Here is a 14,017-nt window from a genome sequence, read left to right on the forward strand (position 1 = left end):
AAAATATTGCAGCATTAAGAATTGTTTTTTAAAATTCAATTTAACATTATATAATCAATTCTTAATGCTGCAATATTTTAAGTTATAAATTTATTATATTTTTTACTAGAATATCTTGTCCTTTGCTTTTCCACGTTTAAGCTAAACCATATTACTTTTTATGGTGGCATTTTTCTTTTGTAATATATATTTTAATTGTCCCAACGATAATCAACATCGGTAATCAGAAAAAAAAAAAAAAAAAATCGAAACTTTTGGGGGTATCGGAATCGGTATGAAAAAAACTGTGCTTATTTTCCAAAACGATTCTTTTTTTTGTCTATTTATTTGATTTTGTTAAAAAAAAAAAAAAAAATCCTCCATCTTTGGTAGTGATAAAATTATAAATATTTATTGATTTTAAATTAACATTAAAAATAAAATCTATAGTGTATTTTTATGCTTGAGAAAATACCTGCACATTTAACGTGTGTTTTTAACATGATTGAGAATAAATGACAACTCTATTGTTTAATATTTAAAGATTTGTAAAGAATCAGACTCTATAATTCAGTACGGAATTGGGAAAAATATTGGTATTGTTCCATCACATATATAAGTTCAGCTACAAAGTTTTGATCCAGGCTTGACCACCTGCTTGTCTAACGGCAGCAATGTTTTAAGCATTTTCATCAGTGGACAAAAAAGGATAGAAAGTCACTCCACTTCGATATTCCAATGGTCTGGTGTAAACTGAAAAACCATTTCAATGATTTCTGCAGTCAAAACAAAGGGAATCAATAGGAAGAATAGGGATACCTTGGTTTATCCAAACCTCAAGGCTGCAATTAAGCCAATTCCACACTGCAATGAAATTCCTATTCCAGTGTTTAAAGGCTTGCCTGAATTGGAATTGCCTGACTCTGAAGAAGATCAAGCCTCTGTTTTATCTACTGACAGTAATGAAGCCACCGTTTCAGATGCCGGTTTTCCTCCTCCTTCACTACTACAGCTTTTTTCTCAAGGAGAACTTAATGATCTGACTAGAGATATCAACCTTTCCAAAGAATCTTCTGAACTTTTCGCTTCAAAACTCAAAGCAAAAGATCTACTTCATCCTGGAACTCTCATAACCTTCTATAGAAAACGCAATATTGAATTCTTGCTATATTTCACTCAGGAAAACGAAGATTTATTGCAACAACGTTGCCAACCTGCTGCAGCAGTTTGGTGTCAAACAATATTATTCTCAAGATTGGTACCTTTTTATAAACAATTCCGAAAGAAGTTTAAAATGTGTTCTTCATAATGGCAACTTATATGGATCAGTTCCGCTAGGCCATTCAACGACCCTCAAAGAAAAATATGAAATCAAATTTGTTTTGGAAAAGATTTCATAAAGACAGCACCAATGGATCAGATGGTTCAATTTGAAAATGGTTAGGTTTCTCTTCAGGCTATAAGATGGCTACACAAAATTTCCTTGCTTCTTGTATTTGTGGAATAGCAGGGCAAGAACAGAGCACTGGATAAAAAAAAGATTGGCTTATATGCAGTGAACTGATTCTTAGTTCTCTGAATGTTCTGGCTTCTCTGGTCAAGTGTTCCAAAATTGTTTCCTTCTCTTCACATAAACCTTGGCATCATAAAATAGTTTGTGAAGGCTCTTGAGAAAGATGGTGACTGTTTCAAATATATTTGCATGAAATTTCCAGGCCTTTGGAGAAATTAAAAGCTGGAATTTTTTATGGACCCCAGTTACTAAATGACGCAAATTTCTGTAATTTTATGAATCCTGCAGAATTGAGTGCCTGGACGGTGTTTACAAATGTAGTAAAATTCTTCTTGGGGAAAAATAAAGGCAAAGAGCCTGTTAAAACATTACTCATAAGTGTCCACCAACTGAGTGCAAATATGAGCATCAAGTCACATTTTTTGCACAGCCATCTTGCCTGCTTTCCAGAAAATCTAGGCGTTGTGAGCGCTTCCATCAAGACATCAGCAACATGGAAGTTTGCTATCAAGGTCGTTGGGATACCACCATGCTTGCAGAGTGTTGGTCTATCATGCTTGTAGAATTTTGGTCTACCAAATGTGATGATGCCAGAACCTCACCCCCTTTTCTAGAAAAATTAGTAAAATGTCAGTTTATGGATGATGCTTAACATTGTTTTTTTACCATTTCAAGCTTTAATTGTGAATATTTTGGTGTGATTTCATGAATGTGTCATAAAGTTACATAAAAATATTGTTTCTTCGATTTGCCTGTTTTTATTGTAGCTAATGGCTTCCTACAGAGGGGGGCATACGATAGCACAAAAACTAGACTTGATAGAAAAAAAAGTGACAGCATTTCTGGAATCAGTGTCCTCAAATTACGTAAAAACAGTTGAAACATCTTAGGCACCATGACATTTTTAAAAATTTTTTGCCAGTTGCGTTTAAAACCGAAAACAAGCTTATTTATTTAAGCTATGAGAGTTAATTTGCGTTAGATTTTAATAGACCAACATGGACATGTTTCATGCTTTCCTAAATCTAACATGTGGTCACTTTTCCTAACAAGTTGGCATATCCAGTGTATCTGAAATAGTATCTTACTAAACCCTCCGGAGGGCAATATGTTTCAACCAGGCAATACAATGTATATACAGCTAATCTTCAAATAAAGGGAGACTATCACCAGCAGACGCAATGCAAACAAACTGATGGTGCACTACACGCAGAGTTATCTGTTGGGCACTTAAAAAAAAAACGGTCCAATCAGTGGTGTTAACTGTAATAATTTCTTTCCTCAAACTGCTTTCCTTTGGAATTTCCTCCCTACTCCCTGTTTTCATGACAATACCAACAGGCAGAAATTTTAAATGTAATGTGAACAAACATCTCATTGCAAAAGCCACTATAAATATGGCACCTAATTCACAGCAGCCACTTTCATCGTTCCCCTTCCCAAATTAGTCTTTCTGCTAGCTTTTTGTAGCTACGGATTAAATAGTATTACTACTGTGGTCGTATTCCCTTGTATTTGTAATGATTTATTCAAATCTTAGTGACAATGAGACTTGTTTGGGGTGAATATAAATAATAAACAAATAAAAATAGTGTCTTTTAGTAATTAATGGTGGGGAAGAAAATCCTTATGATAATTCTGTTACTTTTCATTTTTTTTTTTTTTTTTTTTTAAATTATTTTGTTCAAACTGGGAAAATAGGACATCCTACCGGATGCCAAACCTTCACCTGCTATCTCATACATTTCAACTGAAAGATATTTTTAAGGTTCTAACCGTCCAGTGCAATAGTTTGTATCTTCCTTGCACTGGGTATATTTGTTAAGTAGTTTTTAAAATTCTTTTTCATGACTCCAGCTGCCCCTATAATTACTGAAATGATGAAGATCTTCCTAAGATTCCAATTTTTTTTTCATGTTGTACATAAATATTTTTTTTATTTTTATGATTGCTATTGCTAACATTTCCCTAAACAAATAGAGTACCAATTGCCCCATCGATGTCAAATCACTGAAAAATATTTAGTCATATTATTATTATTATTATAAACAATTTACATTACAAGTTTCATTCATTGGGTTTGAATTTTTTAATGGAATAGCAACCCTGTTTTGTATATTATTTACTAAGGAGATCAAGGTTTTTGGAAGGAGTTGAATATTTGGGTGTTTTGAGAAGTCAAAGTCGGACATTTGAGTGTTCTGGGTGTTAGGGTTGAAAACTTTGCAATTCTAAGAGCCAAAGTCAGAACTTTTCAAATACTAAGAGTTTGACTTCATAACCCTCGATGAAACACAATATCAATAGGAAACCATTCATTGAACATAAGTTGCTGTTTTTACTTATATATGAATGAAAAGTGTATTTATAACTTTTCTAAAAGGTATTACAATATATGTGAATGTGATATATCTGACTGGGTTTGGACTTGGCTTTGCTCAGGAGTCTCCAAAGTTTTCGAACAGGAAGTCATATTGTTGACATTTTAAAGCTATGTAGGCTAAATAGAAGAAAAAAAAAAAAACCTGGACGTTTTTTTTTGTTGTTTTTTTTTATGGTTTTGGTCATTAGCTTTGCTTTATAGTGGAATTGGTTCTCCGAAATCATTTTCTGAACAAAAAAAAAAAAAAAAAACCCACCTCACTATTTACACATATTTCAATTTTTCTTTTTTTTTTTTTTTAATTTGCCTGAATATTTTTGTTTTCCATAAGAGCTCTGTGGAGACCCCAGGCTTAGCCAATTCCATAGTCTGGGTCAGTATCCATTACAGTACGTATGTTCCTCTTCTCAATGGTAGCTTCCAAATTATGCAGTCGAAATTACCTGAATATTACTGAATTATTATAAAAACAACTTTGATCGTGGTTGCAGATGAAAAATTGCCGCCATCTTGTTTAAATCGAAACGGAAAATTACCACCCTTTTGAACTCTCTCGTCTCTTACGATCGTGTTTTGTCAAATTATGTTTTATTTTCTTTAATAAATAATTTTCTACCTTATCGATTTTCGTCATTTTTGGATCACCTTAAATATACGAGGAATACGTAGATGCCATTGTTTTCATGTGAAATTCAGTATTACGATTTCTGAAATTTCGTCCCAATAGTGTAGAAGCGCCAAAAATTCTTATATATGCACAATTAAAAAAAAAAAAAAAGTTAAAACGAAACGAAATTTAATTTCCGTTCCATTTTTAAAACAACCGTAAAACAGCGCTCTCCGCAAGTTTACCCTATTTACCCTTAAATAAAAAGGTGCGATTTTTTAGTGATTTTCTGCATTATAAGGTTGATTTGGATCTCAGTAGTTCGAATCGAGTTGTCTCCCCCCACCTTATTTATACATCATGATCGATCAAATCACTAGGTCTCTTTTTAATTTGATTTTCTTAGTAAAAAAAAAACAAAACAAAAAAAACAAGTAGTCCATGCAGAGAGTGATCCGTGCTGAAATAATAACGTTATTATTTAAAAAGCCATTCTTAACATGGGGAGAGGAGGGTGTTTTGTACCTAATCTGTACTTTAACCTTACAATTGAATAATAAAAAAAACATAAAACTTTAATTAAACGTGGAAATACGATTTAAAAAAATAGCGCGGATCACTCTCTACATTAGAACCCCCACCCCAAAAAAAAGACAAAGCTACTTGATGAATTTATGTGATTTTTGGAATATGATGACATCGTCGTTTCGGGACGAATACGTAGATCAAAGATTTTTCTGTATTTTTTTTTTTATTTTTTTATAGTAACTTTAATTCTAAACAGCACCAAGCAGTGCTTGGTGCTGTTTAGAATTAAACTTACTATAAAAATACCTTATTATTGTTTATGGGTGCTTTCACTGCTTTGGTCCAAGCACCCATTAACAATAATAAGGTATTTTTTATTTTTATTTATTTATTTTTTTTACGACCTGCCCTAACGTAGCATCAACACCATCTACCTCCCCATGTTAAGAACGGTTTTCGGAATTAGCACCTCCAACTTCGAAAGCCATTCTTAACATGAGGAGGTTGGGGGTGTTTATTCCGAAAGCTGCTCTTAACATGGGGAGGTTTGGGATGTTATAATATGCTGTATAGGAAGTCGTAAAAAAAAATAAATAAATAAATAAAAATTTAAAAAATAATAAAAAAATAAAAATCATAATAAATATAGAATTCATTGTTTTTGTTGGCTACATTCGTTCATTTGTAAGCCGCATGTGCAATGGGACAGGAATGAACATGATTTCTTTTGAAGGACAACTGAAACGATTTGACATTTAAAAATAAATTACAATAACAAAACCGTTCTACTTTGGACATGACAGACATGACAACGTGCAATATTGAGTTTTGTAAATCTTAGGAAATATAAATAAAACAAAAAAATAAACGAAAATAAAATACATCACAAATACTAATTTCAGGTCAACAACACCCACCAAAAAAAAATAAAAACAATAAATTCTTTCTGAGAATTCGTGTAAACAATTCTGTTAACTCAATATTACTGTAATTGTACTTCGTAAAAATTGAAGCGATTAGCTCCCAAAGACACTGCCATATTTTATCGACTAGTTTTTATCTAGTTTTTATATTTTTCTCAGTGGTGCCGGAGCAAATATGAGCGCCTTTTCAGTAAGAAATGGTCGATCGATCATTTTATATTAAATTTATGTAGGTTAGGGTTATCTTTACGATTTCTGTTTCTCCTTCACTTCCGGTTGACTTTCCCTAATGCTTTTTTTTTTTTTTTTTTTTTTTTTTAATAACGCTATTGTTTAGAAAAGCCCTTCCCAACTAAGAGGGAGGGGAAGACTTTCTTCACCTATTCTGTACTTTCATCTACCAGTTTAAAAAACAAAAGACACCGTAAAAAAAAAATCAATTTAAAACGAAGAAACAACCGGAAGTGGAAACAGCAATTGTAAGGATTGCCTACATTAGTGATCCCCCACTCTAAAATCTAACATATTTTAGAAAAATAATTCTCTAGCGATATAATAGGTACACAGAAAATAGGAACGCGACCTGAATACCCACAACCAAATTAGAGTGGTCGGTGGTGTTCTGTTGTAAGGTAACACTTACCAAATTTTTTAAAGTTTATTTAATGACTTTTAACGTGGGGAATCACTTTTAAATTATAACGTTCTATTAAATTGATACTCCACCTTCCGGTCAATCAGAAAAAAATCCTTATTAAGCTATCTTTGTGGGGAAAAGAAAAATTTAATAGAACGATATAATTTAAAAGTGATCCCACACACACACACACGTTTTATAAAAAATAATTATGTTCAATCTATATTCGGTGGAATTTGTGTGGCTGAGAAGGAAATCGAGTTCCTCGAATATTATGTATCTGAGAACAATATCATTCGTAAAAATTAAGGTTGTTTGTTTGTGTATTTAAGTGTGACTTTCTAAATAATAACATTATTTCAGCACCGTACATAACCCCCCCCCCCATTTTTTTTGGTATTATTATACAAACACCGTGACAGCGAATTAGTAAAATCTTTTACGTAGTATTCTGTTACGTTTCGGTGTGCTGAACACGAATCTGAAAACTGGGTTAGGGTTAGGGTTAGGGTTAGGGTACATTTTTTTCGGTATTATTATACAAACACCGTGACAGCGTTAGGGTTAGGGTTAATTCGCTGTCACGGTATTTGTATAAATTTACCTTTTTTTTTTTTTTTAATTATTTACATTTTAAAAATAATCCCAGAAAAACTTAAAATAAACAAAGTAAATAATCGCTTTTTAAAGTACACTTGACTTTGGCTGTTCGACTCTAACTTCATCTGTATTTATTTATTTATTTGGATGCTAATGCAGAGAGTGATCCGCGCTATTTTTTAAATCGTATTTCCACGTTTAATTAAAGTTTTTTTTTTTTTTTTAATTCAATTGTAAGGTTAAAGTACAGAATAGGTACAAAACACCCTCCCCATGTTAAGAATGTTTTTTTTAAATAATAACGTTATTTCAGCACGGATCACTCTCTGCGTGAGTACCTTTATTTGCCTCCCCACGAGGGTAAAGATAGATCAAAGATCGGTTTTTAAATAGGGAATATGACATTCCTTAAGGGGGGGGGGACTCTGGATGAGACATAAATAAAAACTGTTCCGATCAAGAATTTCTCCTCTGGGTTGTACAAGATAGTTAACACCCTGCCCTCCCCGTGTTAAAAATGGATTTCTAATTAATAAAGTTATTTAGAAACTCGCTTTTAATATGGGAAAGGGATTTGTTAACTATTCTTTACCTTTCTCTCCACCCCCCCCCCAACCCTCTGGTAAAGGAGGAAAGAATAGATACCTACATTTTGAAAAATATATTTATTTATGAAAATTATACAACCATCCATCATGTTGATACTAACTTGAGGGCTGGATCAGGGGTAAACCTTGGAATAATTCTGATTCTAGGCGTCTACTTCCCTCAGGAGTCCGACTGTCATGTTTAGAATAAGATATGGTTTGAGTCGGTTCTAAAATAAAAAAAAAAAAAAAAAAAAAAAAAAAAAAAATCAGCCTTCCAGGCATTACCTTCTTCGAGAGATCGAAAGAGGCACTTTTACTTAGAAAAGTAATGGATCCGTTTTCGGATATTTTTGTACCTACCTCTAAGAAGGAGGTGGGTAAAGGTGTATTCCTCACCCCCTAGTATTACGCCTCATTAAACCGTCTAACCTAGCTTAAAGTCGAAAAAAAAAAATAAATAAAACAAAAAACAGGTAAACGCTTCACCAACCTACAGTAAGAGAAACCTTTTCTCCTTCGACATTAACGCTAGTCATTTTTTTTTTTTTTTTATTAGCTATTTATTATTATTACATGTTATCCGCAAAAACAGAAAAGATTATTTTTGTAGAAATGTAGAAGACATACCTTGTGATGGTTGATTCGTCGTAAATCCATAAACATTGTTATTTATAAGTGTATTGAAAGGAAAAAGGCGCGCTTCTCCCGAAAGAATTAGAGAGGTGAAAGCCACTCCCGCAAATTGCGCTGGCTCCTGCCACCAGGACTCAGGAGTAAACTTAGTATTATTATTATTAAGAATATTATTATTATCACTGCTCACTCAGGCTTCGGTGATTTTTAGCATTACTATTGCAACTACTGCTGGTGATCTTAATGATAAAACTACTGTTGCTTCTTCTGGCTTTATATATATATATATATATATATATATATATAATTTTTTTTTTTTTTTTTTTTTTTTCAACAAAGAGACGCTTTATAACATATCGCCAAAAAAAAAAAAAATTTCTTCTAAATATAATCTTTCCGTTTTCAATAATCGCATTTTATTATGAAAACTTTTATTTTATTTTTATTTTAATATTGTTTTGGTTTGGTTTCAAAAAGTGGGGAGAAGCAATAAGCATTAAGCAATATGTACTTAGACGGATGTTAAAGAAACGGTCATTCCCTCATTGAGAGGGGTGTTCTAAAATTAAAAATTGGTATTTATGCGGAATACGGACGTGCCTGTTTTTTCTTTTCTTTTTGAAGGATTTTCAAGTTGAATGCAACTTTTACAGCAATTTTGGCTTATTAAATTGTTAGGTGAAAGTACACAATATTTAACAAAACGCCCTCTCAGACAGTTTAAGAATGAGTTTCTAAATAATAACGTTATTATTTCAATACGGTCCGTGTTCTGCATACCATAAAATTTATTAAAATAATGGGATGTTTAATAAATAAAAAATGAAATATATTTTTTTTTTGTTTAGTTACGTTATTGTTTGTTTACAAAGTTTTTTTTTTTGTTTTTTTTTTTTGTTTTTTAGAAAATCAAATTTCCTGGTCATTCTAGCGATCTAGCGTTTTTATTTCTTTTTTGCTATGGGAGATAAATCCTGTACGTTCGATTTTTTTTTTTTTTTTTTTTTTTAGGGTGTACTTTTTTCAGCTATTACATGTGGTTTTATGGCCTTGCCACTCGGACTTGAGGTTAGTTCTTAAAAAAAATTTCTGGCTACTACTCTAAAAAGCTAAAATAGCCCGAAAATTACGCTAAATTTATGTACGAAATTGATTTCCTTTACTAAATTCTAAAAAAAAAAAAAAAAAAAAGTTTTATTATTGTTTTCTTTCTTTTCTTACCAAATTTTTCAGAGTGTTCATACGTAATCCCATTAATTTTAGGGGGGGGGGGCAGTGTGTCTTAATCTACAAATGTATCAGCATTATAAATTTTTTTAATTCCAAAATTAGATTGCATTAACTTATTAATTTTTTTTTTTACTTAGAAAAAAGGAGAGTGATTTTTTTTTGTTTTTTTAATTGCAAAGTGAGGTTGCTAAAATGGTGCTCATGCAGTGCAGTGGCAGTGCACCTATTGAACCGTACTATTTTAAAATTGAAGTTTTATGATATCTTGTTTTTTTGTTGTTTTTTTTAATTATTATTATTATTATTAAATTGTTAGGTGAAAGTACAGAATAGTTACAACCCCCCCCCTCTCCCCAATGTTAAGAATTGCTTTCTAAATAATAACGTTATTATTTCAACACGCAGTATATTAAATTATTATTATTATTGCATTTTTCACCCCAAAACAAAACACCACATTACCACTTTGATATGGGGGGGGGCAGTATCTGGGGCATTATTTGTAGAGGTACTATGTCGGGATCTGATAACAGCAGGATGTCTGTTTACACTACACTCGAACTTCTGCATGCCAGTACAGTCGGGGAAACAGTAACCCGGAAGGGAATTCCAATACCTAGCAATCATAGGGAAGAAACCATTAGAGTAGAAGGTTACTGTGTAGAGGGCCCCTACATAAATTAATTAATCCCAACTGTAGGGGGTGGGATTAATAAATTTATTTACTTTTAAAAATTACTTTCTTTCATTTTTTTTTTTTTGATTATATTTAAAATAAAATTAATTTTAAAAAAGGGGGGAGGGTTACAAAAATCCTACTTTTTGTTTTGTGCGTGTTTCCGTTGCGTAGTGTCGTTGGTGACGGAATGTTTCCAACTCATGTACTCCGTAATGTTGAACGTCTTTACTGAGCAATTTACTTTTACGCTATAATATATTTACAACATCGGGTTATTTTCAAAGTGTCGGATGAATTTCTTTCTATTTATAACCCCTTCTTGTTCTTTTCGTATGTGTTCAACTCCCCCGCCATCTATTGTTGCGTGGTTATTTTTAAAGATCGAAAGCAAACGCGACTCGAATAAATAAATCGAATTCAGTCCTTTCGTTTGTGTGAGAAATCACTCAAACGATTTGTTCGTAATTTTTACTTAACGATTTTCGGCCTTTGGCGATTTTTTCATTATTTATTAACATTTATTTATACATTTTTTTTTTTTTTACCGACAGATTAGCGATCTTTTTGCTAAAGATTAAAAAAAAAATTCTTTTTAAATATTTGGTATTGTTAAGATAGTCGACTCGACAGGTCTCTTTTTTTTTTTTTTTTTTTTTTTTTTTTAATCTGTGGTTTTAACCAAAAACAACAGTGTCCTGTAGAAAATAGTTATATATCCAACAATTACAAAAATCCGTCGAGTAAAAAAACTGATAATGTGTTTTTAGTATATATAAAAAAAAAAGTCTCGTTATGGTCTAAAACAGTACCTATTTACTATGCCTCCCCACCGGACAGACTTAGACACCAGGGTCGTTTTTTAACGTGGAGAAAAGGTACAAAAATAAAAATTGTCTCAGTCGTGAAGGATTTCTCCTCCACCGAAAGAGAACAAGAAATGGAAGTGCACAGCAGTGCAGCTGCAGCAATCATGCAGCACTCAGCAGAGGAACAGATGGTGTTTATTTGCTCCCCCACCGAGCAAATTAGGCACAAGACCGATTTTTAATGTGAGGAGTGAAGGGGAAATGGGGACCAGCTCCCCGGGGAGTAGGGGAGCTGGATAGTGACAATTGGTATGAAGGGTTGCCCCTACATTGACCAAGGTCTTATATGTGGGGTCGCCCCCACATATGGTCTTTGCTTGCAGTATCTGCTGGAACAGATGGTATTTATTTGCTCCCCCACCGAGCAAATTAGGCACAAGACCGATTTTTAATGTGAGGAGTGAAGGGAGGGGGAAAGGAAAAAGGGGACCAGCTCCCGATAGGTGGGAAATGGGAGCTGGTTAAAGGTCAGACATGTGGGGCTGCCCCCACATCTGGTCCCTGCTAGTCATAGCTAGTCATAGCCAGTAATAGCTTGCAGCATCTGCCGGAACAGATGGTATTTATTTGCTCCCCCACCGAGTAAATTAGGCACAAGGCCAATTTTTAATGTGAGGAGTGAAGGGAGGGGGAAGGGAAAAAGGGGACCAGCTCCCGTGAGATGGGAAATGGGAGCTGGTTAAAGGTCAGGTAGGTGGGGTTGCCCCCACATCTGGTCTTTGCTTGCAGTATCTGCCGGAACAGATGGTATTTATTTGCTCCCCCACCGAGCAAATTAGGCACAAGGCCAATTTTTAATGTGAGGAGTGAAGGGAGGGGGAAAGGGAAAAGGGGACCAGCTCCCGAGAGGTGGGAAATGGAGGCTGGTTAAAGGTCAGGCATGTGGGGTTGCCCCCACATCTGGTCTTTGCTAGTCATAGCTAGTCCTAGCTAGTCATAGCTTGCAGTATCTGCCGGAACAGATGGTATTTATTTGCTCCCCCACCGAGCAAATTAGGCACAAGGCCAATTTTTAATGTGAGGAGTGAAGGGAGGGGGAAGGGAAAAAGGGGACCAGCTCCCGAGAGGTGGGAAATGGGAGCTGGTTAAAGGTCAGGCATGTGGGGTTGCCCCCACATATGGTCTTTGCTAGTCATAGCTAGTCATAGCTTGTAGTATCTGCTGGAGCAGATACTACACTTTGATCTTGACCAAAAGGCCAAGTACGGTCTAAAACAGTACACATCAGTAGGTGTATCAGATTTGGGGGGGGGATTTTTGACACCCCTAACACAAAACTGCGAATTAAAAAAAAACTCATAATTTCTCTTTTAAAAGTGAGTTGTTCATTTTCTTTATGGAATTTACTTCCAAAATAAACTATTAAAGTTGTTTAAAAAATAATAGAAATATTTTTTTTTTAAAACAGTGTTTACGAAGTGCCGGCGCGCCTTCATGCAGCCATTTTTTTTTTTTTTTTTTTTTTACGTAACGAAATCAATTGAATTTTACGAATTAATTTTTATTTTTCAATTTTTAAACTTTAAAAATCTATCAAAATTTTTCTACTGGTTCAATTTTTAAGATATTTTCAGGTTCAATCTGAAATTTTATGCTCTTTCTAATAAACCGAATACAATATTATACACAAGCAGTTTTCAAAATCCCTACTCATTTTAAAATGCCTATTAAAATGAAAATAATTAATTTTTCTCACCTCAAATTTATATATCACAAATTGAAGATAAAAGATCAATAAATAAAATTAGCTAATTTAAAACAAAAAAATAGAACAGGTATTCGCAAATTTTCCTGCCAAGTCCAAAGTTTAAAACTTTTTATTTTTAAAAACACGTTGAATTTTTTTTTTTAAGTGAAACCTTATAATCTTGTTATATTGTTCAGAAAATTTCGTAGAATAACGACAATTTTTTCTATTTCATTGAATGTTTTTTTTTAGATATTTAAAAGAAAAAAATTTCAATCCATAAAGAAGAAATAAGATATATTAAATCGAAAACTCATGTATTCTTTAAGAGAATAAAAACAAATGAAAAAATCGGTAAAGTGTTTTTTTTTTAACAGCAAAAGCTGATAAGTGAAATGGGATAATTTTTCAAATACGGTGGCTCATATTTATTAACTTTTGTTTACAGCACGCAATAGAAAGAGACATTAATTCTGGCGCTTGAATCCACCGAAGATAACTTGAAGAAAAGAAGACATTTGTCTCCCTTTATTTCAACTGCGAAAAACATCTGATGTCGTGGTTTTTTGAATCCTTGCTTAAAAAAGTATTTCATTTAAAAAGGACATAGAATATAAAATATAAATATGGATAAATTCTTAACAATGAAGAATGGAAGTACCCATTCATTAGTATTTTTATAGGTAAGTGATTTTTTGGAATATATATATATACATATATATATATATATCGAAGTAAGTTAACATTCGTTGATTTTCTTTAAATCTTTTTTAAAGAAAACCAATTTAAAAAAAACAAATATTGCATAATTTGCAATTAAACCAGTTATTTTTATTTTAATTTGGTCTTTGCTCCTTTAATTTAAAAAAAAAAGTTAGGGTGGGAATTACATTTACAAGTAGTTATAAGCTTTGAAAGATAGGAGGTCGAATTATTCAAGTTTGTATCATGCATTTTAATGGAGATTTCTGACACTGCTAACACATCAGTTGTGTAAGAAATTTTGCAGAAATAAGCAAGCTTTTTATTGGACGGTTTCTCCGACCATGGATTTATTTTAACCAATCAAATTGCATGTTATAACGAACTGCCGAGAATGTTCTTGGCGCCAATATTCCCTTTTTCAGACCAGAATCCAAAAAGACGCAGGGATGGACAAACA

At 33.0% G+C, this 14,017-nt stretch overlaps 1 protein-coding gene across 2 annotated transcripts in view; it reads right to left on the reverse strand.

Annotated features, from left to right (window-relative positions):
• LOC145252789 (kelch-like protein 9) overlaps positions 1-10,883 on the reverse strand; it is a 145,344-nt gene extending 134,461 nt beyond the window's left edge. The window contains exon 1 of one of the 2 annotated variants that reach the window (XM_080112735.1): positions 10,443-10,883. In XM_080112735.1, coding sequence (XP_079968861.1) covers positions 10,443-10,504 — 62 coding nt within the window. In that variant the 5' untranslated portion in view covers positions 10,505-10,883. The other variant, XM_080112736.1, reaches the window with a different exon arrangement.
• Between the last annotated feature and the right edge of the window lie 3,134 nt (positions 10,884-14,017).

Source organism: Euprymna scolopes, chromosome 29, assembly GCF_053919585.1.
Source record: "Euprymna scolopes isolate OS-2025 chromosome 29, ASM5391958v1, whole genome shotgun sequence".
NCBI classification, from domain to species: Eukaryota; Metazoa; Mollusca; class Cephalopoda; order Sepiida; family Sepiolidae; genus Euprymna; species Euprymna scolopes.